This window comes from Gopherus evgoodei, chromosome 1, assembly GCF_007399415.2.
Source record: "Gopherus evgoodei ecotype Sinaloan lineage chromosome 1, rGopEvg1_v1.p, whole genome shotgun sequence".
NCBI classification, from domain to species: Eukaryota; Metazoa; Chordata; order Testudines; family Testudinidae; genus Gopherus; species Gopherus evgoodei.
In genome coordinates this window covers 277,620,267-277,647,911 of record NC_044322.1, presented here as the reverse complement: position 1 = coordinate 277,647,911, position 27,645 = coordinate 277,620,267, and the positions used below count along the sequence as shown (strand labels likewise).

The following is a 27,645-nucleotide window of genomic DNA, read 5'->3' as shown; positions in this document are numbered from 1 at the left end:
CTGGCTGCTGCTACTGCTGCCTAAAGGCTACAGCATAAGAGCAGCGTTGGCAGACTAAGGCCACATCCACACTACAGAGTAAAATCAAAATTAATAAAATCGATTTTATAAAACAGGTTTTATAAAATCGATTTTACGCGTCCACACCAGGGCACATTACTTCGGTGGTGTGCGTCTATGGTCCCAGGCTACCATCGATTTCCAGAGCGGTGCACTCTGGGTAGCTCAGTAAAAGAATGGGACCAATAACTTCGATTTCCGTCCACACTAACCCTAAATCGATATAGTAATATCGATTTTAGAGTTACTCCTCTCGTTGAGCAGGAGTACAGAAATCGATTTTAAGACCCCTTAAAATCGATTTTAAGTGCCTTGTAGTGTGGACGTGTACAGCATTAAATCGATTTAATGCTGTTTAAATCGATTTAACGCTGTAGTGTGGACCAGGCCTAAGGCAGCTGCTGCTGCAGCACCTTTGGAGGGGGGAGGGAGAGGAGGAGAGGAGAGGGGGCCATGCTTGGCAGCCCTTCCCTCCCCTCCCCCAACACCTACCTGGAGGAGATGCGAAGGGGACTTCTGGCCAGGAGATGGACATCACTCACCTGAGCAGCTGCTGGGGCTTCGGTGAGTGTTTGACCCTATGATTTCCCCCCCCGCCGCAGCCCCCACTCCTGCCCAACGCTGGGGAAGGGGCAGCCCCATCCCTTAGCACCATCCCTCAGTGAGGCTACAGTGAGGGGCAGCAGGCTGCAGTAGGGGAGGAAGGAAGCCATATGTGAAGGCAGTGCCCTCTCCCCCAGCACCACTAACCCACCCGCCACAGGGGAGATGGGAGAGAGAGACTTCCTAGACCTGAGCAGCTGGGGCTTGGGTGAATTTTATGACACCCTGCTTCCCCCTCTCATAGCCATCACCCTGCAGACCCCACTTCTGCCCCACACTGGGCAAGGGGCAGCCCCATCCACAGTGAAGCTATGGTGAGGGGCAGCAGCACGGGAGGCCACCTGTGATGGCAACCCCCCATAGTACCCATCACAGGGGAGGTGAGTGAGCTTTCTGGACCTGAGAGGGGCCCTAGGAGCATGTTCAGTGACCGTGGTGCAGAGTAAGTGTGCTGCGGGGGGAAGAGGAGAGGTCCCTGCCCCGGAGCTTGCTGCTGCCAGTGGTGGTGAGGGGGAGTCCTCTCTGGCCCTAGCCCTGGGGCAGCCTGTCTGCAGTCCAAGTTCCTCATCCTCAGCCCTGCCCAACCGTAAAGCCTGCCCCCTCAGCACCCCAAACCTGAGCACCCTCCTGCACTGTGAACTCCTCATCCCCGGCCCCACCCTAGAGCCCTCACTTGAGGGGAAAAACGTGCAACTTAAATTTGGTGGTCACTTTAGAGTATCATTGTGTTTAGCACAATACTTGATTATTTTCCACACTTTAAAGTATATAACTAGTCGTATACAGGTGTTACAAAGTGGGAATGTTCTTAATGTTTTCTCTGAATATTGTGTGGTTGCCTCAGTTTCTCTTATTCATTTCTCAAGGATCTAGATGGTGGAATAAGGGTGCATGATTGTTGTAGAGCCCTAGAGTGCCAGTGTGATGCCATCTGCACAGAGAATGGCCGAAACCCTGTCTCCAGCTGCTCTCCTGCAAGGTGCCAACTGAAAGTGTTGGAGAACAAAGATCGAGTGGCCTCCTAATGCCTGGAAAAGAGACAAAAGCCAGAGGAGGGAGTGTCAGTGCCTGTGTGGACTTCCAGGAAGCGCATGGTGTGGAAGGGGATGCTGGGATGCTTTGGAACTACTCCATACAAAGCCAGCCAGGACTCTGGGGGAGCCTCCTCTCTCTGAGCATATTGTCTCCAAGGCAAGAAGCTTACACCTTCCTGGGTCTGACCTCGGAGCATTCAGCATGCCCTTCCACACTGTGCGCTTTCCTCAGCAAGTCTGTCCAGGCAGGTCTTGGGGCAACCAGAGGTCTCTGCACTCCAACTCTGCAGTCAGACATGACTCTCAGGCAGCCGGTAAAACAGAAGGTTTATTAAACGACAGGATCACAGTCTAAAACAGAGTTTGTAGGTACAGAAAACAGGACCCCTCAGTCAGGTCCATCTTGGGGGGTAGGGAGCCCAGACCCAAGTTCTGGGCCTCTCCCCATTTCCCCAGCCAGCTCCAAACTGACACTCCCTCCTCTAGCCTTTGTGTCTCTTCTGGACAAGGAGGCCACCTGATCTCTTTGTCCCCAACACCTTCAGTTGGCACCTTGCAGGGGAAACTGAGGCACCCACACAGTATTCAGAATAGACATTAAGAACATTCCCACTTTGTCACAACAGGTGCAACAAAATATAATACCGTATATTGAAGCAGGCAAGTGCTGCTTCTGACTTTCCACTTTTAATTGACCCTTGTAATCTTGTGGTGCTGACGTGTTGTAGCTTCATTTTATATCGGCTTGCGGGGGGGGGGAGCACCACCATTTTGAGCACCACCAAAAATTATACAAACCTGCCGCCTATGATGGGGTCCTGCTGGGATCAGTTCTGGATCCGTTACTGTTCAATATCTTTATCAATGACTTATATAATGGCAAAGAAAGTATAAATTATAACGTTTGCGGATGATATCAAGCTAGAACGGGTTGCGAGTGCTTTGGAGGATAAAATTAAAATTCAAAATGATCTGGAGAAATTATCTGAAGTAATGGTCTGGATGAAATTCGATAAGGACAAGTGCAAAGTACGGCCCTGGATCACCCATGGAGTTGGCGCCTATGGTAGATACTACTGGAAAGAGAGAACAATTATCATAAAAGATTTAGCTAAGAGAGAAATAATTAAGGGAAGCTTTGTCATTGAGTTTGGAGATGGAGATCAGTGTAAATAACTACCTCAACTACAACATGTCACCCTGGACCTAGAGTTAATGTAGACCAGTTTAAGGTGTGGCTACTTTGCATTTGGACTTAGCTCAAATACAAGAGAAGATAGATACTAGGAAGTATCTCTTAAAAGAAAAGTTACTCATCTTGCAGACAAACAAAAATAGAAAGTGATGTGCCAAGGCTAAAGGATCATCATCCCTCAGATGTAGCAAAACACACCAATTTAGATATTGCATCTTTCTGCTCCTAATGAGAGAATTCATAAGAAAAGTTGCTACAGCTTCTATTCTGTAATGCTCAAAGTAAATATCCCAAATTGGAGTGAAAAATATTCTTTTTCATCTCCAGTTTGTCCGCTTGAGACAGAAGAGGACTATTTCCACAGATTGTTCACCAAACTTCATAGAAGAAACTCCAAAAAACATCTTTGATTAAACAAAATGCAAAAGAAGAGAAGAGCAGAACAACTCTCCTCAACCCCACCAATCTTTATTCTAATATACCTAAATCATTAGGGACAAAATGATTGATAAATGCACCGGGTATTTAACAAGGACATTTTAGGTCGATTGCAGTGCAGTTTTAAATTAGAGATACAGAACATTCAAAAGCCGTGTTGTTTTCCAGGAATAATTACTTGGGTCTGAAATCCCTGGGAGTTTTTCCAGAGTAAAAAAAGGAGTAGACCTTTTGTCCCCTTTCCTGTAGCGTGATCCACTAGCATTGATCTCCTACCTCCAGACAGAGTCCGCCTGATTTCAGGGCACAGACTCCAGAGTCTGAACTAACAGATCACACAGCAGAATTGAGGCCTTAATTTGTATACTGAACTTTGCGACAGTGGATTGTTGCGCCAAATCAAGCAGTGGTTTAGTGCTTGCTTAGGCATCAGCCTCCGCTGACTTTGGCTGAAGTTCTGCTTGAAGAGGGACTGCAGGATTTGGCTCCTTAATATTTCAATTTGTAATAAAAGTTTGAGTTCTAGATCAACATCTTTTTGTTACCTAGGAGATTTTACCTCCCTTTGATAAATGAATCAAACTGGAAACTATAGTAAAAAGATTAATACTTTTCATCCATCTTCAATCTTTTTGTTTTCACAGCACCTTGTCTTTTGCATAAAGCACCTGATTTCGTATTTAATCCCAGACCTTCCGAAAGATCTGAGGGATCGGATGCGGAGAGAAAAGTACCTGATTCAGGAAATGATGTACGAAGCAGAACTAGAACGTCTTCAAAAAGAACGAAAGGAGAGGAAGAAAAATGGAAAATCTCATCACAATGAATGGCCGTGACTAGGTGAGGGAGAAATTATTTAAATTGAGCCATTAATTCTAGTTAGTTATTCAGTAACCCAGATGTATTTATACTGGGTTGGGAATAGTCAGGAGTGGATGAAAACAACTTAAAACTATATTACATGCAGTTGGCATGCATGTGCCCCTATTCAAAATGCACACATCAGACTCAAGTCTCTCCACTGGACCCCAGACAGCTTCCGAGGCCAGTTTAAGGTCTTGTTCCTAAACTGTAAAACAATTCATGGATCAAGCCCCAGCACATTAAAGACCCAGTTTCAATCTATGAACTGCCACAACAGTTACACTCCTCTGGGACAATACATATCACAAAACCCCGGACAAAGCACATGAGAGCTGGGGACAAAGCCTTCTCAGTCAAGGGGGTCAAGCTATGGATCATAATTCCAGAGATTAGGCAAATCCAGAGTCTGATCATCTTCAGGAAGTGCTGCAAAGTCTTCCTCTTCAAAAAAAGACTTTTCACCAAAGCAAGAAGGACACAACATTGATACCCCCATTGGCCCTATAAACCCCAACCAACAAAAATAAAAGAGAAAATTAATAACATCTACAAAATTAAAACCAAAAACCCTACCCCAAGCAAAGATTTTACCCCAAAAAGGGAGAAGTGGCAGGGGCTCCAGGAAATCCGCTGGTGGCTTCGCTATTGCTATTGATTTGATGTAGAAGAATCTGAGATATTACATGATAGGCAGCCACATACACCATGAAGATAGATTGATGTACATTTCTATGGCACCTTCTGTCCAAGCATCTTAAAGTATTAACGAATTGAGTCTCCCACTACCGCTGTGTGGTTGCCAGGCAAAGTTGTGCCTATTTTACAGACGTGAGAAGATGAAAAGCCCATTAGAGGAGTTGGCTGCACAGCCCTTTTAAAGAATAGGCAGGTGCCCAATTTATGGATTTAGGGGTTTAGCATTAGGTGTATTTGAAAATCTTATCCAGAATAGTGGCCTGATTTTCAGAGGTGCTGAGCAACTGCAGCTCCCATTGAGGTACATAGAGGACAAGCCTTAGGTAACTCGCCTAAAGTCACATACAGGACGTTTGTGGCAGAACTATAACCCAGATTTGTTTGTAGTGCATTAGCACCTAGGGGCCTCCAGCATGGATTAGGGAATACTGTACACAACCATCACAAACAGATGGTCCATGTGCCACAGAGCTTACCATCAAACAATAAAATGACAACTGGATACAATTACCAGATGGGAAGTGCACGTCCATCCAACTGCTCCTGACTCTGAGTCTTGTTCTTTATTCATGAGACCATCGCTCCATAACTGTGGTAAGAGGTTTAAAAGGTACATTAAAATATGAAATGACATTAAATCCTACATACAGAGTAATGTGCTAATTCTGGACAAGTAATGGAAATAGAATTGGTCACTACAAACATCAGCCAATAACTGATCTGACTAAAAGGACTCTGGAATAAACAATTTTCTTTTGCAAAGTGTTCAGCTTTCTGCTGTTAAACTTTCCAAAAGGCACTCACCTAAATTTCATGAACTCTTAGGAACCAGCAACTGAATAAGTGTCAGATGGTATGATACAAATCAGAACATGCTGGCTGGATGTTGTTAAAAGTGAGCAGGGCCTCACGCCTAAGTAATAACACTGAAATGCCTGCAGAATATAAAAGGGTACCATCAGTATAAACTTGTTCCGGGGCACTTAGTAGCCCAATCCATATGAATACAAGTGGACACAAAGATCAAAGTGATCACAGACCTAGTGGGATTCCCTTAGAATCAAAATAGGAATGCGAGTCAAACAATTTGCTTTAACACTTTTATGAGTAAATAGAGCTCCACTACTTTAACCAAGTCAGTGAAGATGGCTGCACAGACATATCCCTTCTCAGGAGCTTTAATAGTCATGGCCCTGGCAGATGTTTGTAGTGACCAGTTCTATTTCAGGAAATTACACCCCCTGGCCACGTTCACCTGTCTCTGTTCAGGACTCCTGCACCCTATTTCTTAGCTGACCAGCTCATTTCTTCCAGTCTTGGCATCACATAATATCAGACAGAATGGTTCTGGAGATAATCACCACTGGTTATGTGATAGAGTTCCTGTCCCTTCCCCTCACCAACCCTCTTCCGTATCACTCTTCAGGATCCTTCTCCCCATACTGGAGTCTATCTGGGAGCCATAGAAGTGCTACCTCTTCAGCAAAGAGGGGGAAATATTTCTGCATTCTCAAGAAGAAATGAGGCTGGAGGCTACTAGACCTCAGACAGCTGAATGTCTTTGTCTGACACCTGAGGTTCAGAATGATCACCCTGGCCTCTAACATCCCCTCAATGCACAAGGACAACTAATTCACCACTCTTTATTTAAAATATGTTTATTTCCACAGTGACATCCACCCTGCACACAGGAGATTCACCATAGACCTACACCACTACCAATACACAAGTGCTCCCTTTCAGTCACTTGATGGCATGAAGAGTGTTCATGAAAATGCTGTTGCAGTGGCAGCTCATCTCTGTCATCTGCACTCATCAGTACTTCCCTACCTCAACAACTGGTTGCTCACGAGAAACTCACATCAAGAAGTACAGACGATAACCCTGTCCCTGCTCAGACTCCTACACATGTACGGTTCTAAGTAAATGTGGATAAGTCCATTTTAGTTTCCGCAGATAATAGCCTACGGTCGCCCCAATCAAGCCTGTCTTAGGCCAGATTCCAAGCTATGAATGATCTCACCTCTCAGTGTCATCTGAGTCCCCAGTTGGCAGTTCAAGCCTGTCTCATCTTCCCAGGTCACATGGCCTCATGTGGCTATATGACACCCTTCATGAGACTTAGCCTTTGATATTTATGGGCATTGTTACAGACAGCTCACATGCCAAGCAAGCACAGTGTGGACAAACTGCTCTTGCTCCCCCACAGAATTCTGGCTTGTCTCCCTGTTCTTCCAACAGGAGAGAGAGCATACATGGGGTTCCCTTCATCCCTCCTCCACCCACAAAATGACTGATTGCAGATTCCTCCGTCCTAAAGTGGGGAGCCCATCTGGATGAACCTGTGGCACATGGTACCTGAACCCACTAAGAATCCCAGTTGCACATAAATCTTCTGGAACTTCATGTAGTACAGGAAGCCTGCAAGCAATTTTTACCCTTCATTTGGATCTTGCGCGTTCAAGTCATGTTTGACAACCTCAGAACAATTTACTATATTAATAAACAAGCGAGGCAAAGTCCATCTCTCTTTGCATCAAAGCTGTCAATCTCTGGAACTGGTGCATTTGCTAACAGTTCACCCACTCAACAGTGCACCTTCCAGGGTGCACAACACATTGGCAAACAGCCTTAGCAGACACTTCTCCAGAGCCCCACAAGTGAGATCTACGCAACTCAGTGGTATAGAGCATATTCCAACAGTGGGGACTCCCATCCTGGGATTTCTTTGTGTCTAAAGAGAACAGAGCAGTTCAAGGCCACAGCTCCAGAGGAGACATAGTTTTACTTCAATGGTTGGGACAGCTGTGATGCTTCGCAGGGGTACCCAGGGTTGTGATGCATCTCACCAGCATCTGTCCTTAATAAGAGGGAGTTTTGTCTGTGCCTGCTGTGGATCAGGCCCTGGAAACCACCAGCCTCTGCCTTCCAGGACTCTGCAGGCCTTGCTGTCTCTGTGCAAGTTAGCGATAAGCACATGGCAACCCCGAGTCTTCCAAATGTCCCTCTGGAGTGCTCAGCCTCTGCTCCACAGATGCGTTATTCCCAAAGAAATAGTACACACTAACTGACAAGATTCAACTCACGATCACCATTTTATAGATCCATCTGAATGTTTTGTATTAAGTATAGTGAAAACAAGACTCAGTGCATTATCAAAGAGCAAAGTTTCAAGAGAGAGTGAGAATATTGGAAACAAATGATTACATATAAAACAAAATCATAACATGCTTTCTAGAGATTAACCTTCAAAGCATTCCCCAATCTCCTACAAGGTAGCTTACTCCAAGTTTTTTCCCCAGTGTTTTCAAACAGTTTCGTTGAGACCCCCTTCTCATAAGATCAAACCCGCTGGCAGTTTGTCCCCACAAGATTGAAGGAATCTCTAGGGGTTCATCTCTACCATAGCTGTAGTTTCAAAAGTTCATTGTCTCCCCCAAAACAAGCTCACACTACTGTTCTTGTTTTTCCCTCTGGACCCTGTAATCTATTGATTGGCATTTTACTCAGACTGTAAATGGGCATTCATTGTGAATGGTGCAATACTCGATTTGCATATGACCAGCCAGAGTGAGATAAGCGTCTCTTCCCCACTGCTTGCCAAAAGTATGTGGATTACCTTTGAGAGACCTGTCTTCACTCACAGACTTAGAGAATATAATTTTTAGTGTATATACATAACTCTTAACATACCTACTGTACACACATCTTGCTGTGATGATCAGTGTGACACAGACTTTCATTAGAGACCTTACATGACTTTTTTGGTGACCCCATGGGAACCCTGTGCCCACTGCCAGTTGGCATCAAGAAGTCCTTGGGTCGCAAGAGCTGATGTACTCATTTGTGCTGATCTTTCTCTTGCCTCGAATTCTGAGGAAGCTGTTGATGATCTTGATTGCTCCCTGGTGGCCAAGGCAGTTCTGGGTCTTGGACAGTTGCTAGCTGGCCTCATGCCTGTTTGACAAAAATCAAGCACCCCATCTCAGCATCCGTTTGCCTGATAGCATATTTGCATGGATAACAGACCTAGGAAAGTCATACTTGGAGGCAGTACAATCCACTCTTACCAGTAGTAGGAAAGATTCCATGAGGAAACACTATACAGCAAAATGGAAAAGATTTCTGACCTGGCACGAGAATCACCGGATACCCTCAATGGATGTCAAGATCCCTGTTCTACTGGACTCTCTTTCAAAATTTGTCAAGACTATCTCTCGTCTCCTTGCAAATACACTTGGCAGCTATTAGCACCTTTCAGCCTCTGGTGGACAGGCATTCAGACTTCAGCCATCCTACTACAGTACCTTTTCTGAAAGGACTTGTCAGAACCTTTCCTCCAGTAATAAAACCTACCTAATTTGGGATCTCAGCCTGGTCTTATCAACTTTAATGAAGGCTCCGTTCTCACCCTTAGCCTCATGTTCCTTCATTCACCTGTCTACAAAGATGGTTTTTCTTGTTGCTATTGCCTTAGCCAGAAGAGTAGGTGAGCTGGGAGCTCTTATGGGTGACCCACTGTGACAAACTGGGAATGTTCTTAATGTTTACTCTGAATACTGTGTTGGTGCCTCAGTGTCCCCATGGCAGTTCTTAAGTATCTGGCAGAGCAAGGGCCAGTGCACCTAAATGCCTGGCACTCTATCTCCTAGCAACTGATGGCCTGGGCCCCTCCTCTGCAAAGATGTCAGCTGAAGGTGTTGGAGACAAAGAGATCAGGTGACCTCCTGGCCCGGGAAAGGGGCTGAGCGGAGAGGAGGGGCTGGAAGGGGTTGTTAGTCTGGAGCTGGCTGGGGTCGAGGAGTGAAGGGCAGACGTGGGGGGTCTGGCTCACTGCCCCCCAGAATGGACCCGGCTGAGGGGTCCGGTTCGCTGTATCTACAAGCTCCGTTTTAGACCCTGTTTCTGTCATCAAATAAAACTCTGTTTTACTGGCTGGCTGAGTCACGTCTGACTGAAAAGTGGGGGTGCAGGACCCGGTGGCTTCCCCAGGACCCCGCCTGGGTGGGCTCGCTGTGGGAAGCGCACGGAGGGGCAGAGGATGCTGAATGCTCCAAGGAGAGACCCAGGAGGTGAAGATGTGTGAGCTTCTTGCCCTGAACAAGTCTGCTCCAAGGGAGAGGAGGCTCCCCAAAGTCCTGACTGGCTTGGTGGGGAGCAGTTCCAGAGCATCGCCCGGTGACTCCGTGACACCCACCTTACATGGTCTTCCACAAGGACAAAGCTTTGCTGAGGTTACACCACAAATTCATCCCAAAACTAATCTCAAAATTTAATCTAAACCAGGTCATCCATGTACTTGTCTTCTATTCAAAGCAACATGCCACCAGGGAGGAGGACAGAAAACTACAATCCTCTGGATGTCAGTGGAACCTTGGCATTCTTCATGCAGAGGACAAAATCCTTCAGGAATTTTCCTAAACTGTTTGTCTCCTTTGCCAAGTGTATGAGGGGGGAAGCAATCTCTTCCCAGAGACTTTTCAAATGGATTTCGAGGTGCATCCTGCTTTGTTACAAGTTAACAGCAGCTCCTCCCACACAAGATGAGGGGCCCACTTGCCCAGGGCACACTGGCAGCTTCTCTTCGAGATGTCCCTCTTCTGGAGAGCGGTGCAGCGGCGTCATACACACTTTTGCAAAACATTATTGCCTGGTACAAGATTCTGCCAAACACATCCTTTGGCAGAACTGTCCTCCAATCAGTGGCACAGCAGGGCTCCTCACAGCCTCCTCCTCAATGAATACTGCTTGTGAATCACCTAGACTGGAAACACATAGGAACTGTCACTCACAGAAAGGAAGGTTACCACAGTAAGTGGCTTTCTTTGCAATATGTGGTCCCTATCTGTATTTCGCTACCTGCCCTCCTTCCCCTCTGCTTTAGAGCCTTATCCTAGGGCTATTCCTGATTAAAAGGCAACCAGATAAGCGGTTGGTCCATGCCACCACTTCTACCATCAGTTTTTTTAGAGGGCAAGGAAGAGAAGGGTGCCAGGTGCAGACAGATGGCCACTGCTAGCGCGAATCTTCCAGGCACATGGAATGCATGCGCACCTCAAGTGGATTACAGATAGAGACCTTTCTTTATGCAAAGAAATGCACCAGAAGAGATACACGTTGGATGGCTATGTGTTTCCCCATCACTGCAGGGTGTATGTGACTTACACAGCAATGGAAAACGCTGCCTGCTCAGTCGCTAATGCACATGCAAAGCATATTAAGACCAAGTTCATATAAACAAGTAGATTAAATAGACTGAGATAAGTTTGTTTGCAAAAACTGTGTAAGCTACTTTAAAATCACAGCTGACAGACTTTCAGAAAGTGTTTGCTAAATAGTAAAATCAGATGCAAGTCACACCTAAATCACCGTTTGATATATGTGTTTTAAGCTATGCAAACCTCCTGCAGTGAGATATCGCTTTGATAATTTAGATCAGACACATTCACTGGTGCAAGCATGGCGGTATGGTCCAGTCTGCCATACCAGTAAGATATTTATAGCAGGTACTCTGTATCAGAAAGACACAGGAGGAGCAGAACAGGCAGCTCCTCCGGCACAGCTCTACCACCCCCAGCCCTTTCATGCATCTGCGTCTCCTGTCTGTGGTCTGCACAGCAATCCCACTGGAGCACAGGGCAAGGGGCAGGGCTGGAGGTGGTACAGCTGCACCAGAGGAGCTGCTGGCGTGGGGCCACTCAGTGGCCCCACATTTTTCTCCTTTCGCCACTGCGGTTCCAGAGAGCCTTGTGGTTCAGAAGTGTCCGGTAAAGCGGGCGGAGGACAGAGCGCCCCCACACACACACCCCCCACACCCCAAGATAACATGTGATGGATCATGGGGAGGAGACAGGGAGAGTGCAAGGGCCCTGTGCTGGGGGTAGGGGGGAGGAGTCACATGGGAGGTCACATGCCTCCTGTTTAGCTGGTGCCCTGGCTTTGTGTCCCTCCCATGAGTGCCGTGTACCGGTAAGAAATTAATTCTACTTGCACCACTGGAGACATTCCTAACTTTGAATTGAGCCATATTATAACAATCTGATTTTCACTCTTGAGGAACCTCAGCAGTTTAACATGACAGAACAAATAAAGTGAAGCAAAGATACAATCAGCTGCTGATTGCTTTTGAGATCAGTTTTCAACACAGCTATGTTTAGTTGATATTTCATTACTCTAAATTGCTAGAAGTTGTCTTGGGTATTGCTGAAAAAGAGAACATAAGCTAGCACTGGAAGCTGCCAAAATTGGCTCACCTTGAGCCTTATCTTGCAAGAGCCTGAGGACCTCCAGAAAGGTGCTGAGCACCCTCTAATTCCATTGATTTCCACTCAGCACCTCACAGGATTGAGCCCTGCCATTCTGCACAACAGAGTTCAACTTTTGTCTTTCACTGTTGTACAGCCATTCAAACAGAAAACGGTATGTGTGAGTGCGTGGAGGGAGGTTAATAAAAAAGACAAATGTATAACAAAAACTGTAGCTTTCTAATGACAACTTGAATTGTCCAGTTTTCTAGGTAGCAAATGCAGACCTGTACTGTGTTTCTGATCTGGTATTGTTTTTGTTTATGGCTCCAGATGATGGACTTGTGCTCTGTTGACTTATCCCAGCTCTGCAAGAGCACTACCTTGAAGAGAATGAAAAAATGCAACCTCAATGCATGCCACAGACATTTTACATAGCAAGCAGGACAGCACATTTCAGAGGATTTACTGTGAAATCATTTTGCAATTCAGCATATGATTGGTATCCATCGACCACTCTCAACAGAGCTAGCATGTATTTTATGGGGAAATATACTCAAGTTTTTAAAACCAAGGAAAAATTGTATACTGGGACTGTTTTTTCAGCCTGTTTGGTACGTTTTTTGCATTCTGTCCCCTGCATGTTTTACAGAACTTAGAGTAATATATGTAAATTAGAAACCAGGATACTCTGACAAAAAAATGCCCCATATTACAATACCATCTATTTTCAAGCCACCAAATAAGACAACTGAAACCCTGTTTACAAATGAGTTCTTTTTTTATTTCAGATCTTTGTGCGGGAACATATGTTATATACCATATATATAATATATATGTATATATAAAGTATATAGATTGTTTATTTGTAAATAGCAAAAACAAAGACAACCAACCCTATGGAGAAGAATGTCAAATTTTCGCACTTATAAAAACGTCATCAACATAAAGCCATGTTTAACGCTTGTATAATGTGATGCAATAACTTTAAAATAAATTATGCATATGAAATCTTTGTTGTTGAGCTTTTGTCAGTCATTTTATGTTTATCTGATTTTGAGCAGGGGGACAAAGCTGAGGAGCAATACAAATGAAAGTCCAAAATTACCAAGGACCTATCTTAACACTTTCTCTCTAAATCCATTGTGTATTTGTTTACTCTGATGAATTAAGTTTCCCCTTGTGCTTCATATAGAAGGGCTTCATCTCATGAAGTGCTGAGTGTCATCTGGGCATTCAGCACCTTATTCCCAAACCAGTCCAGATGAAGGAGTGGATGAGGGGTTTTTCATGCAGTCGTTACTAAGACAAAATTCCATGGCTGTGAGTACCCCTAGCAAAGAGCAAGACAAGATTCTGGAGAAGTCACAACTTTATTTAATGGACCAGTCAGTTAAAACAAGAAGGACAAAAAAAACAAGGGGAAACGCAGTCACTCCATTGGCCAGGAGCAAATCCTTGAACCTAACTCATAAGAAGCCACGTGACCCCATAGTCCCATCCTCTGCAGAGTCCCAAGAGTGTTTTGTCCATGAGCATCTAATGCCAAGGCCTCTGTCCCAGACTAGGAGACTGAAAATCACCTCAAAGACATGGTTAGACTCTCTATCAGCCAACCCATCCTATAAAGATTCTCCCAAACTAGTTACATGAGAAGTGAAATGAACAAGTGTCCCCGCTCATATAAATTAGCCATCCTGCTACAGAAAATAGCAGGTTAGTGTAATATATTATATATTATATACATATGTTAATATATACAAGGACAGCATTTCAGTGACAAGGGCAGATGAAGGCAGACTCTTGTGTACGTTGCCCAGCAATGTTCATCGGCGTTAATGCAGGGGAATTATTATTCCATATCATGTTTAGTGCACACTTTACCAAACAAATGAAAAAGAAATGGGAGACCAGCAGTACTGGGAGAGCATAGCCTCCTACAACAAGGAGACAGCGGGTTGGCGGGCACCCAGTTGAACTTGAGCATCCAACCAGCGCTGAGAGTAAGTTTTCAAAGAGCAAGCAACATTCCACTCTGAAAATTACCCTTTTTGTCTGAATAGCCAGAACTGGGCTCCCAAATCCTCTGCTGCACACTGAAAGGAGCCCCCTGACCTCCAGGTGAAAAGATATTTTGCACTTTGGCTCCAGGTATCTGCTCACCCTACTTTAGCTCTCGCTCCACCACTGATAGGTTCTCACAGTGAAACAGCAGCAGAGCAAGAAGTGGCTTAGTTTTGCTGCCTTCCCAAACAGATGGCCGCTGTTTCCCTTCATGTGTGAAGTGTTCAAATGTAGCCTTTGTCTTGTTGATTTTCACATCATCTCCTCATGACTCAGTGGCCCAAAAGTTGGGCAGGAGGAGATTCATGTCGCCCTTCATGTCAGTCAGATGTCTTATTTCATGGCCTAGGCAGAGTTAAAGCTCAATAAATGACTTCAGATAATGTTTCAGGCCACAGGTTTAGTGCCTTAGGCTGTTTTAATAAATTACTTTGTCACAATATTTAAGGGAAAATGTGGCACTGCATTTTTTTTTTACATACAGTATTATGGAAAACATGTTTATTTGGTTTGATTAAATATGGCTTGATGACAAAAGGATATAGTCAAAGGCAATCCTAGCCAGTTCGATCACGTATCAGATAAAATGCACATAGTACTCAAAATAAGAGCAAAATACAATGAAATACAAACAGACGCTATTTCATAATAATCAACTGCTAGCCTGAAAAACACATTCAAATATGAGCTAATCATTATAGCAGACTTTCTATACAGTAGGCACAGTACCATGCGGCAATACGGTCAGTGGATAGAGTACAAGAGATTTTGTTTCTGTTCCCAGCCCTACCACTGATTTGTTACATGACTTTGGACAAATCACTTAACTTCAGTATGCGTCGGGTCTCTCACTAAAATGGGAATCCTGCTACTTACCCTCCTTGATCTCTGTGAGTCAGAAGTACCATTGAAGTTCTAATTGTTATGATTTATTACCTCGGCACTGCTTTTAAATTGAAATGCAGTGTTTCTTTTTTGGACACACCAGAAGCAGAAGAGCTACCTTCTTGCATCATCAGCTTCTCAAGCCTTTTCTGCTCTACATGTGTAGAATACATTGATGGCAAATAGTAATGACAAAAGGCCAGGTTCATCTGATATAAATCAGCATAGCTTCACCAGAATTATGCTGACTTAGACCAGCTGAGGAGCTGGCCCAATTTCTCACCAGTTTTGTTTCAGCCTTCACTGGACTATTTCCGTAAGTATTTTAGGTAAGTTCCAGTAAATATTTTCCTTCAGTTTACTCCACAGACATGTTTGTAGGCTATACCAAGAGGACTTGCTGCAAACACTTATTTCCAAAAATTATTCTAGACACTGAAGAGTAATTTTAAAATTAATCTATAATACAAATGCTTTAGGTGTAAACAGCTGAATGGCTAAAAACACTGGGAGACAGATTCAGATCAATCATTTTACCCAGTGGTTTGGCAGCCTGCAGCAATTATCAGCTATCTTTTAAATCTCCTACTATATAATCCAGGGGTAGGCAAACTTTGTGGCCTGAGGGGCAGATCGGGTTTTGAAAATTAGGGGAGGGGGTTGTGGCCTGGCCCCTACCCCCTATCCACGCCCCCGGGACCTCTGCCCCCATCCACCCCTGCACACTCCCTGTCCCTTGACTGCCCCCGGAATCCCTGGCCCTGACTGCCCCCCGCCCACCCATCCAATCCCCCCTCCTTCCTGACTGCCCCCCCCGGGACCCTTGCCCCCATTCAACCTCCCTGTTCCCTGCTCTCTGACCGCCCCGATCGCTATCCACACCTCTGCCCCCCCGACCACCACTCCAAACTCCCCTGCCCTCTAGCCAACCCCCCCTGCTCCCTACCCCCTTACTGTGCTGCCTGGAGCACCAGTGGCTGGCAGCGCTACAGCCGCGCTGCCCGGCTGGAGCCAGCCATGCTGTCACCACCACACAGCACAGAGCACTGGGTTAGTCTGGGCTCTGCAGTTGTGCTGCCCCAGGAGCTCGCAGCCCCGCCACCCAGAGCACTGTGAGCTGAGTATGCAGGAGGAGGAACAGTGAAGGAGGGGCCAGGGGCTAGCATCCCGGGCCAGGAGCTCTTGGGCCAGGCAGCAGGGCCGGCTTTATGAATGGCAGGGCCCAATTCGAACACCCGGCGACAATCCAGGGCTTTGGCAGCACTTGGGTAGCACCAAAGGACCCCCAGCCACCAAAATGCTGCCGAAGCCCCAGAGCAGACCTCCCCTCCCGCCACTGGGTGAGTTAAAAAAAAAAACTTAAAAAGCCACCTAAGGTGTGGGGCCCAATTCCGGGAATTGGGGAAATTGGCTAAAAGCCAGCCCTGCCAGGCAGGAGGGTCCTGCAGGCTGGATGTGGCCTGCGGGCCATAGTTTGCCCACCTCTGATATAATCTAACCCCTTCTGAGGATAAAGAGGTAGAAAGTAGAGCTGGGCAAAGAATAAATGGATGTTTTTTGTTGTTTATTGGAAATTCTGAAAAATTTGTTAAGGGACAAATTACAACTGAAATTTTTGCCAAATTGAAAAGTCATAACATTTTTGGTTTTGGTCAAACAAAAAATTTAGTTTCAACAAAATCTACATTTCATTTTTGACCAGATTTTTCAATACATTTAAAGGAAACTTTGAAGCTAAAAGTCATTGGAACTGAAAAATCAAAACACTTCTTTTCAAAATGTTGAAACAAACCATGCTGGTTTTTTGGATTTTTTTTTCAACCAAAAGAATACGGCAAAAAATCAACATGAATTCGCAAAACATTTACATGTCGCCAAATTTATGTTTTTTCACCAGAAAATTTTGGTCAGAAAATATTGCCCAGCTCTAGTACAGAATTCGCTTGTTCCATGAACACCGAGCCAAAAATGATTTTATCCACAAAACTTTCAGTTTGGTTGCATTTCCATTGAAAATAGATGTTAATGAAAAAAATGGCACTTAGTGCAACCAATCAGCCATGGCCCATTGTTCCTAGCAGAAGAGGTTGGATGAGGAGTGTGGAGGCTGCAGTAGTGGCTGCAGAGCAGCTCTGGTGCTGCTTCACAGCCTGGTGGGGGGGACCCTTCCTCCCTCCCAGCACCCAAAGGAACTCAACTAGTGCATAGCCTAGCTCAGGGGTCGGCAACCTATGGCACGCGTGCCAAACATGGCATGCGAGCCGATTTTTAATGGCACACTGCTGCCTGCCAGGACTCCAGAGTGCCATTAAAAATCCTGCCCAGCCGGGCTCACTCTCCTCTGCCCTCCACTCCCCCCATGGGGGCAGGGAGTAGAAGCATAGGCGTGCGCAAAGGGTGGGCCAATGGCCCTGCTCTCCTAGTGCAGCAAGCTGCGGGGTCCGCGCTCCCGGGCCGGAGCACCCAGCCAAGCGCCCCCTCCCACACCTTTCCCCCCCTCTCCTGGAGCCCTGCTGCTGTGTGCGCAGCGCTCTGGGGGTTGGGGCTGCGCGCTCCCAGCGGGCAGCGTATCTGGCTCTGTGTGGAGCCTCATGGTAAGGGGTCTGGGGCTGAGGGGGTTGGATAAGGGGTGGGGGCAGTCAGGGGACAGACGTCAGGGTGGGTTGGATGGGGCTGGGATCCCGGGTGGGGTGGTTAGGGGTGGGGGGATCTCTGGAGGGGGCAGTCAGGGAGCAGGGGGGGTTGGATGGGGCATGGGAGTCCTGGGGGCTGTCACGGGGCAGGGAATGGATAGGGGTCAGGGTAGTCAGGGGACAGGGAGCAAGGAGGGTCCTGGGGGGGCAGTTGGGTGGGTGGGGGTCTCTGGAGGGGGTGGTCAGGGGACAAGGAGCTGGGGAGGTTGGATGAGTTGGGAGTTCTGGGGGTCCTGTCAGGAGGCAGGGGTGTGGTGAGGGGTTGGGGCAGGCAGGGAGCGGAGGGGTTTATGGATCGGGAGTTCTGGGGATCCTTTCAGGGGGCAAGGGGTGGTTGGATAGGCATGGGAGTCCCAGGGGTCTGCCTGGGGGCAGGGGTGTGGATAAGGGTCAGGGCAGTCAGGGGACAGGTAGGGAGTAGGGTCCTAGGGCAGTAGTCAGGGGACAAGGAGCAGGGAGGCTTAGATAGGGGTTGGAGTCCTGGGGGGCAGTTAGGGGCATGGGTCCCAGGAGGGGATAGTCAGGGGCCAAGGAACAGGGGGGTTGGGAGTTCTGAGGGGGGCAGTCACCCAGCCATGACCCCTGACCCCCCCCCACAGCCCTCTGCCCTGAGCCCCGCACACCCCCCAGACCCCTGCCCTGAGCCCTGTACCTCCCTCATAAACACCCACTCCTCTGCTTGACTCCTTCACCCCCCCCGCCACAACCCCATCCCTGACTCTGGCACCCCCACACATACCCAGCCCCCCTGCTCTGACACCTGCACCCCTCTCACATGCCCCCAGCCCTCTGCCCTGACTCTCACCTCACACACATCCCCAGCCCCACCACACCCCATGCACCCCCCACATCCCCACCCCCACCCTAAGCACCAACGGGAGCCCCTGCACCCCTGCCCGCCACACATTCCCACCTGCACCCCTCGCCTCAAATGGGAGCTGCCCAGGTAAGTGCTCCACACCCAAACCTCCTGCCCCCAACCCTGAGCCCCCTCCCTAATTCTAGCTCCTGGCCAGACCCTCCACCCCCAGCCTTGTGCTCAGTGCAGAGAGAGGAGAAGAATGGACCAGAACCAGGGAGAAGGTAGGTACTCACTGTATGTGGGCAGGACCGGGACCCCAGACCAGCAGTGGGCTGAGCAGATTTGGCAGCTGGAATCCCGGCTGGCAGGAGCCGGCGGATGGAACCCCTGAGCAGCAGTGGGCTGAGCGGCTCAGTCCACTGCTGGTCTGGGGTCCTGGCCACCGGCCCTGCACAGCCTGCTGCCGATCTGGGGTTCTGGCTACCGGACCCTTGCCAGCCGGGGTCCCAGCTGCAGGCCCTGCTCAGCCCGCTGCCGGCCTAGGTGAACAGAACCCCAGACCAGCAGCAGGCTGAATGGGCCAGTGGCGTAAGATCAACATTTTAATTTAATTTTAAATGAAGCTTCTTAAACATTTTGGAAACCTGGTTTATTTTACAATATAACACTGGTTTATTTATATAATATATAGACTTAAAGAGAGAGACCTTCTAAAAAACATTAAAATGTATTACTGGAATGTGAAACCTTAAATTAGAGTGAATAAATGAAGACTCAGCACACCACTTCTGAAAGGTTGCCGACCCCTGGCCTAGCTGGTCAGACTATGCACTGAGAAGGAATGGGAGGGTAAGCATGTTACCAACCAATTCACTGTTGAATTCCTTGCTCAGAAAATAGTCAGATACCACCATGAGGGATGACTTTATAAAAACTTAAATAGAAGGAGCTCAGAGTCAGCACTTCTGTAAAGAAACATTATACTAGATAATCCCGCCTTCATTATAAAAACACAACCTCCTTGTCACACTGCAAGAGTAAAATATTGACCTTGCCACTGAAACAGTATGGAATTGACCAGGAAAGAAAAATAGCTATGTCTATGAAAACTAGATGCTCTTTTTAAAAATAAAATAAATAATGCTGAAAATTAACTGAGGTTGAATGTAAATATTTTTTTATAGGAGTCCAAACCAATATTGAATGACAATTTCACATAGAAACATCGGCTTTAATCCATCCTATAAAGATCCCCTATAAGAGGCAGAGGCCTGATTCTGTTTTCTCTTTCAGCAGTGTAAATTAGGAGCAGCTCCACAGCAGTCATTGGAATTATTCTGGGGAGAGAAGGATCCATCTTGATATTTTAGAACTGAATGTGTCATTCAGTGGATTGAGAAAAGCAGTTTACCAAGCCAGCACTTGGCCAGACAACTGTGCACATGATAAATAAATACCAAGCCAATATCATTTGTTTCTTGTTGTGCTCACTGGGTATAATCATTGGAGGTAAAACAAAACATTCTCCACATTTGAGGATGCTTAAAGTTCGCTTGCTCTTAGTTCATGTCCACTTCTGTCACAGGCACAGATGCATGCCTTTTGGAAGGTCTCCCAAAATAAGCAGAGTTGTATGTTATGAAGTACCCACTACCCACTTTTCTTTGGGCCAATATGCTCTGATTCCTTTCTTGGAATCAGTCTTAATGGCAAGGTCATTCCAATGTGGTGATGGATTTTAGTAGGGATTACTGCACATAACCCCAGGTAGGGTGGGTAACTAACTCTTCACAGGAATGCTGGCAATGTCTTTAACACAACATCTACACTGTCCTCTTAAGTCATACATGGGCACCATTGACTTTTTCTTTATTTTCTGTGACATTCATTTCAATGTGGTTGAAAACAGGATTGTCGGTTCCTTCATCTGCCATGGTGAAAGGTTTCCAGTTCAAAACTTCCACTTTTTCATTCTGAAAAAAAGTTCACATTGTGAGGCATGGAATCACACGCACACACACACATGTGCGCTCACGCCCATACATATACACATGCACTGTTGCTGTTGTCTACTGCTGGATCAGTCCTCTATACTAACTCTCACTTCCTGATGTCCTGGCTGCACAGGTGACATATACACAGGACTCGTTACAGTGAGGCACCAAAACATAGCTCACACAATGAACATTAAATATTTTCAAAGGAAGTGGGGAAGAGTGAGGCTCAGGGAAGGCACAAAGGGAGCAAGAAGGGGAATGGAAACATACCATATTTCTGACTTATTCCAAGGGAGAACAAGATTAAATAAATAGATTTGTTTTAGTAGGTAGGGCCTAATTCTGAGTTGGTGAGGTTTTCAAACCTGGCCAGTTAGACGCCTAAGTCCCATTGACTTTGAATGGGACTTAGGTGGATTTGAAGATACTGCCCATTTACACTATGGCCCCGTTACATCATACTGACAGCACGAAGGGGCCTTACAGCAGATGCAAATTTCTCATTTAAATTTCTCATTTAAGTGTCACTACATTTTTAAAAAACTACAGTTTCAGCATTTTCAATTCATTTAAAAAAAAAACCAAACAAATCCTTAATTCTGAGCAAGAAGAGTTTCCTATCAAGATTTTCAAATAAGAAGTAAAAGTTAAAAAGCAACCAGAGTCGCTATTCAAACACAGGGCCGGCACCACTTTTTTCAATATTGATTTAAAAGTTGTGGGCGTGGTCAGTTAGACTTTAGCATGGAGAAAATACACTAACCAGCTATGCTTGGACAGCGCAATACTGGGATGGTTTGTTTCTGGGTTGTGAGACTGCAGTCAAGAGAGTTTTACTGGTGGGAATGGGGGGAAGACTCAAGCCTGTAGTTGAGGATTTTAACTAGTAGGACAGAGCAGGCTGATACATGTAGACAGGAGAGAAAGCATAAACTGATATATACTGTAACAGCTGGAATTTCTCTAGATATATGAGGAGGATGTGTGGGTTTAATCACATACTTTGCTATTGTCATTCAAAATGTATTCTAGTGTACCAACATGTCATCCCCACCATGAGCTATTGGTCTCCTAATCCCCGTGCCTACCTTCATTTCATTAGTGAAAAATCAGTATTTACTGGCATCCCTGCTTCAGACACTGCATCTTCCTTACATCTAACTACACCTAAACAGAAATCTCCATTTCCCTAGACTGGCTCAGCCAAAATGGAAGGCGCCCACGTATTTTGCCTCAATAATTAGACAATCATTAATAGTAATTATTTCACCTATGCTCCACCCAGCTTTTGCGCTATGTAATAAGCCAGTTGTATCTGATCCAAGTACGATGGCCATCTAATCTGTGAGCAGCAGCATTCACATGCACTTGCACATTTGGTTGATGGCCTTATTGCCTCAACTGGTGTAAAGCAGTGGAGCTCCATTGCAGTCAGGGGGGCAATGCTGATTTACACCAGCTGAGGGTCTGGTTCAGTTTCTATGTGGACAAATAACATGTAATGTATTAAAAAACACAAGAAGTTTTCATAAGGGGAAGAGGCTGCAAATTGGATCATCTAAGACAGATGTTCTCTATGTGGCACAGCACACTATCCAATGGCTGCCTTAGCCATTCTTTCTAACTGAGTGTACTGAAAACACAGACCTTACAAGTGACCTGCAACTAATTTTTTTTTAATCTAAATGCTAAAAGCCACATTGTGAGCCTGTTTTTCCCACAGGTGAGCAGCTACTCTCAGTGAGATGCCTCATAGGAGTGAGTGAGCCTCAGACTGGATAAAGGCTCCAGGCCAACGCCTCAGCTTGTGGCAATTGTTGTAGTTCCACTCAAGTCAATGGAGTTATGACAATTTAATGCCGCTGAGGATCTGGCCCTCCATGTTTAAGGGATGCATTTTAGAATGCTGCTCCCTGGCTGCTGAAACTTTTCCTGGTTTATTTTAACACGAGGGGATGGACCACTACAGCCTTGCCAAAGACAGCAGCCAACAAGCTATATTTTTCCTTTAAAACCTGTTGGCTCTTTAATAATCTAACTATATTTTTGAGAAGTTTATCTCCAATCTACTTAATACTTTTTTTCTTCCATTTGTTTCCTTTTTTTTTTTTTTTTTTTTTTGTGGAGGTATCAGGGGTGGATCTAGCCATTTTGCCGCCCCAAGCATGGTGGCATGCCGCGGGGGGCACTCTACCGGTCGCCAGTCCCGTGGACCTCCTGCAGACTTGCCTTCAGAGGGTCCGCTGGTCCCGCGGCTCTGGTGGACCTCCCACAGGTGTGCCTGTGGATGCGCCACCGAAACCGCGGAACCAGCAGACCCTCCGCAGACATGCCTGCGGGAGGTCCACTAGAGCCGCCCTTGGGAGGTGTGTGTAATGTGGATCCACAGGCTGGGAAATTTTCCCCCTCAAACTGTAGCTGGTCTAATGAGCAATATCAGAAACAAGCTAGAAAACAGATTTACAAAACAAGAAAGCTTTGCTGAAATGCAAAGGCACCACTGGCCCTATTTCACGAGAGCACTAGGGAGTGCTATGGTGTTCTCTCTAATCTGCTGACCTGAAGCCAAATACTACCTGCTACTGTAGCCATAAATAGCTACTTTGTCTATTCCAGCTGCCTAATCCTGATACACCGTGGGCACAGCTGCTGCCTTAAATGAACTAGTTACATCAGAAAGCACCAGTGTTTCCTACAGGATAAGCCATTCATATGGGGTGAGGGGGAGAGAAGAAAAAAAATGTAGTCCCCTGGGAGAAGCTCTTGATTCTGATTCCTACTCTGTCACATTATTAGAGTATGCATTGCCTCTTAAGGTGTGTTTATTCTATTGTCTGCCCTTGTGTGACACAGAGCCAGAAAGGATTACACAGCTAGCAGGCTAACTGACCCAAATTCAACCTTTAGAGAGATATAGATAGATGATGGTTGTGGTTTTTGTGTATTTATATATATATTGTTAACCTCTAACAATATAACCAAACAGTTCCTGTTTATCGTGTATTCTGTTAGAGAGATCAAAAGAAGATGTTAACATTTCAATGAATTGTACATGTAGTAATATCGCTGTCTGAATTTCTCTTTGAAGTTTGTGATAAATCACATGTAATGGCTGGAGACAGGCAATTGACTTATGTTAATCCATGTAGCTAATTACCAGTGATGTTTAGGAAATAAGAGGTTTCTTCAAAGACACTATGGTTCACCCAAGGACTATGCTGACAAGAGGCTTCCTCAGGAACATTATAAAGGTCTCTTGGGACCTGATCCTTTCATCTGAAATCTGCTTATGGTTACCTGGTAGGTAACTTTGCGATTGTAAAACTTTTTTATACGATGAACAAGATTTTCAGTAATCCTCATCATATTTGACTTGGCTGTCTGGGTGGAAGCCCAAGACTAGGTTGCTTTAAGGGAACTGTGTTGTTGGCTTCTGGGTAACCAGTAAGTTATTGTTGAAGCTGTTTTGTTGCTGGCTTGGTGAATCTAAATATTAGAATAACCACCATTATTGGGGATTGTGTGACCCATTTTTTGCAGTTCGTCCTAACTGAGCAATGTCAGTGTGGCCCCCCTGGGACTCCAGTCACATCTTGTATGTTTGGAGTGACCAATACTGAATTGTACAGAGGAAGAAACTGAAAGGACAGGATCTGGATCGAAGAATGGAGGAATACTGAAACTTTTTCTTTAGAAAATGTAACACCCCCAGTCTGGTGTATTTGTATCTGTTACCCAGGAGGACAGATTGCCTGAAGGAGGCAAATTAGAATCATGCACATAGCTTTACTTACTGTCTTGGGTTTAGAAAATGAGAAGCTGGACAGTAAATCCTCCTTGGTCAGCAAGAATTTACGATCTATGTTCTGCTTTATTCCTCCTGCAAAATACCCACAGTGTTAAATTCTTTATCAATTGTTTTTAACAAGGTAAGCCTAGTCAACTGATAAGGGTACATCAGACTCCAGCTACCTGCTGTGTCCAGCCTTCCCACGCACTTTGTCTTAAAGGACTGCTGTCATGATGTGAACAGGGCCAGTCCTAGACCAAATGGCACCCTAGGCGAGGAGCATCTTCGGCGCCCTCTCCCCCTCCATTTGTTAAACTTTTTAATACCTTATTTTTTATTGAATTTATAGCCCATTTCATGACTTTGATGCACAATTTGTATGTGTGATTTATCCCTGTCACAGAAGATGAAACATTTGCACTCTAGGATCTGTAAATCTGTATTTATTCATGCTGTATATAAGCAAGTCTGGAAGGTTTCCACAAGATTTTACAAAGGTCCAGAACGTTCTGGAAGGTTAGTGAAAAATGAATCCACATATGGAACACCTGAAACATTTTACTTCAAACGTTCTATTTTCCCTTTTGGTGACTAACAATACAAACAGCACCCTGAGCCCGGCACCACCCAAGCCCAGTACCCCAGGCAGTTGCCTGAGTCACCTGCCCCTAAATCCAGCCCTGGATGTGAATCATTGAGGAGGAAGTGGGAGAAGGAAAATGAGAGCGCTCCTGGTTGCTCCAGAAAGAGTTTGAGGAATTCTAGAGTAAAGAAACCAATGACGATGTGCCTTACTCTCCTCTGGTTCTATGTGCAGTAAGTCTCATGGAAACCATCCTGTTCACTGTGTTCTAGTATGTGTGGCCTTAGTGCTGAGCTGAGGATGCAGGGTTCAGGTCTAGAATAGTTTTAGGTTAGGAGTTAGACTGAATCAGGTCTAGGATCCAACTGCTCTTGCTGGCCTAAAATGGTGGAAATATTGAGAGATCAGCTACACTTTGGGGTTTTTTTCAGCTGCATCCAAATTGGATAATAGCCTCATTTTGGATTTTGCCTGGAACCAAAACCAGAGGGTTGGGTCCGGATCTTGGGGTTCAGATCCCAACTGTCATGCCTATTCTTAGGGTCTTAGTAATTTGCAGCAATCTATTTCACTAGACTTTTCCTTGGGCAGCTGACATGGCTTTACACCACGAATCTTTCCTTGGGTGCATGGCTTGGCAAGCATAGTGAAAATGGCCACTGGGCATGCTCAGTAAGCACATTTCAAATGCTTTGAACTCACTCAACACAAAACCACTATTAACCTCTGGGAGAAGGAAAGATGCTTCTCCTCAGACAGGGCTGTCTCCACGCTGGATGAATGGCAGCAGAGCTGTAACAAGGAATTTTTGTGCTTGAGGCAAGGGCCAGCTCCAGGCTTTTCGGCAGCAATTCGGCAGCGGATCCCTGAGTCTCTCTCAGAGAGAAGGACCTGCCGAATTGCCACTGAAGAAGTGGCAGTGGTAGAGCTGCTGCCGAAGTGCTGCCAACCATGGTAGAGCTGTGCCCCTCCGCTTTGCACGCCCGAGGCAAGTGTCTCATTTGCCTCACCCTTGTTACGGCACTGGATGGCAGCGCTTAAACCTCAGCCCCTGCTCAGGTTAAAGCACTGGCTAAATGGATTTCCTCCCACTCCCCCATCCCCTCAGGTTGAAAAACTGCTGACGTAACTACCTCACAATTCAAAGGAGAAAGCAATGCCCCCTTTGAACAGAGACCATGTCTGGAAAATTTCAGGCCAAAAGATAAAGGTTCTAGAAAGCTGTGAGTGAATGAAACCAGAGAGTGCAAGCTCAACCAGAGCGGTCACTGAAACTTCTCATGATAGGGACAGTTCCTGTGTGTGCATGTTAATGTGGAAAACAGCGTATACTTGTGTTAAATCAAAACTCTGGAAAAGGTACCTGTTAAGAGGCTGACAATCATTCCCAAAGCTATTGTGACCAGGGTCCCAAGTGTGCTGAAGTACAGATACGACAAGGAATACCAATAATCAGCCAGGACAGGTCTAGGAAAAGTGGGGGAAACATTTTGTTAGAGTCTCCTTCAAATTCAGACAGCCTGAAAATGCGTAAAACTAGGAACTAAGAGAGTAAATATAAGAAATGTTCTGTACTAAAAATATGATGAGTCACATGCTACTCTCCTGCAGAGAAACCCATCTGGCACTCAAATGCTGAGGTAAAACTGGCAGCATCAGGCCAGTATGGTGGGCAAATGGGCCATGGCCAGTAAAATCACATGACCCTGTGTCTCCACTAGGAATTCTGGCCAGAACTGAAGAGTCTGGCCATGAGTCTTTGTCCCACCATGCCCATCAGGGCTCAGTCCCCTCCATTCCCCCCACTCACACCCCGTGAGGCCTTAGGAGGAGAAGTTGAGAGGCCCATGCTGTAGCTGAGGGAGGCAGGGCGGCTCGGGGGTATGGCTGCCCAGGGTGAAGCCGAAGCTTGTCCTCAGGAGGCAGGAGCTCCAGGGCCGCTGCTGCTTCACCTTGCATCATGGATGGTGGCATGGCTCATTCGGCTTCCACCACTGAGGGGCACCGGGCTCCAAACAAGACAGGGAAGCACCGCCTAGTTTTCTCCATGCTACACCAATGGAGTGCCAGCCCTGTGGCTTTCTTGTGGGGGGGGGGGGGGGGAGGAAGAGTGTCCTTTGTGTCTTAGGCATGGACTTGTGCCATCACTTCTGCAGATCTCTTATTAATGATGGTGCTGTGCACTAAATCTCAGTTAACCTGAGTCCAGTCAACTAGGTATCGGTTCTCTCTGCTTACGGGGTTTTGTGCTACAAAGCAGCAGCAAAAAACCACCATTATGATCCCCTTTGTAACATGCCACTGAGAGAAACACGTGGACCAATGTCTTTAAGCATGTATGTATTTCTGACTTCCTAGTGCCTACTTGGCACTTAAATTTACACTGATGACAATTTAAATTTGCTGAAATTGAAACTTTGTTTTTCATTTTAGAAATGGTAACAAATTATCCACTGTTAACTCTAAGAGGTTGCTTGAAGCAGAACAGATATACTGCAGAACCTACTAAAGGCAAGTGCTTTGGTGTCTAAGATTTGTTTGACTTTATATGTAACATCCCACTTGCCATGCTGGTGAATCAGTACATAGACACAGACACACGAGCGCAGTGATCCATCTAATCAGGTATCCAGCTGCTTCAGGGGAAGGCCTAGGAATCTCACAATTCACCTAACCATGCAATACTACACCAGCTAA

General features: G+C 46.0%; 2 protein-coding genes across 5 annotated transcripts in view; one reads left to right on the top strand and one right to left on the bottom strand.

The window, feature by feature from the left end:
* Window positions 1-13,051, top strand: part of ANO4 (anoctamin 4) — a 211,065-nt gene extending 198,014 nt beyond the window's left edge. For all 4 annotated transcript variants that reach the window (XM_030548451.1, XM_030548448.1, XM_030548447.1 and 1 more), the window contains 2 exons: window positions 3,975-4,170; window positions 12,468-13,051. In XM_030548451.1, coding sequence (XP_030404311.1) covers window positions 3,975-4,166 — 192 coding nt within the window. In that variant the 3' untranslated portion in view covers window positions 4,167-4,170; window positions 12,468-13,051. The remainder of the gene's footprint in view (window positions 1-3,974; window positions 4,171-12,467) is intronic.
* Window positions 13,052-19,738: 6,687 nt separating this feature from the next.
* Window positions 19,739-27,645, bottom strand: part of SLC5A8 (solute carrier family 5 member 8) — a 30,821-nt gene continuing 22,914 nt past the window's right edge. Inside the window, exons 13-15 of the mRNA XM_030548446.1 lie at window positions 26,312-26,415; window positions 24,370-24,455; window positions 19,739-20,551 (exon numbers count right to left, since the gene is read on the bottom strand). Of these exons, the coding sequence (XP_030404306.1) occupies window positions 20,420-20,551; window positions 24,370-24,455; window positions 26,312-26,415 (322 nt within the window). The 3' untranslated portion in view covers window positions 19,739-20,419. The remainder of the gene's footprint in view (window positions 20,552-24,369; window positions 24,456-26,311; window positions 26,416-27,645) is intronic.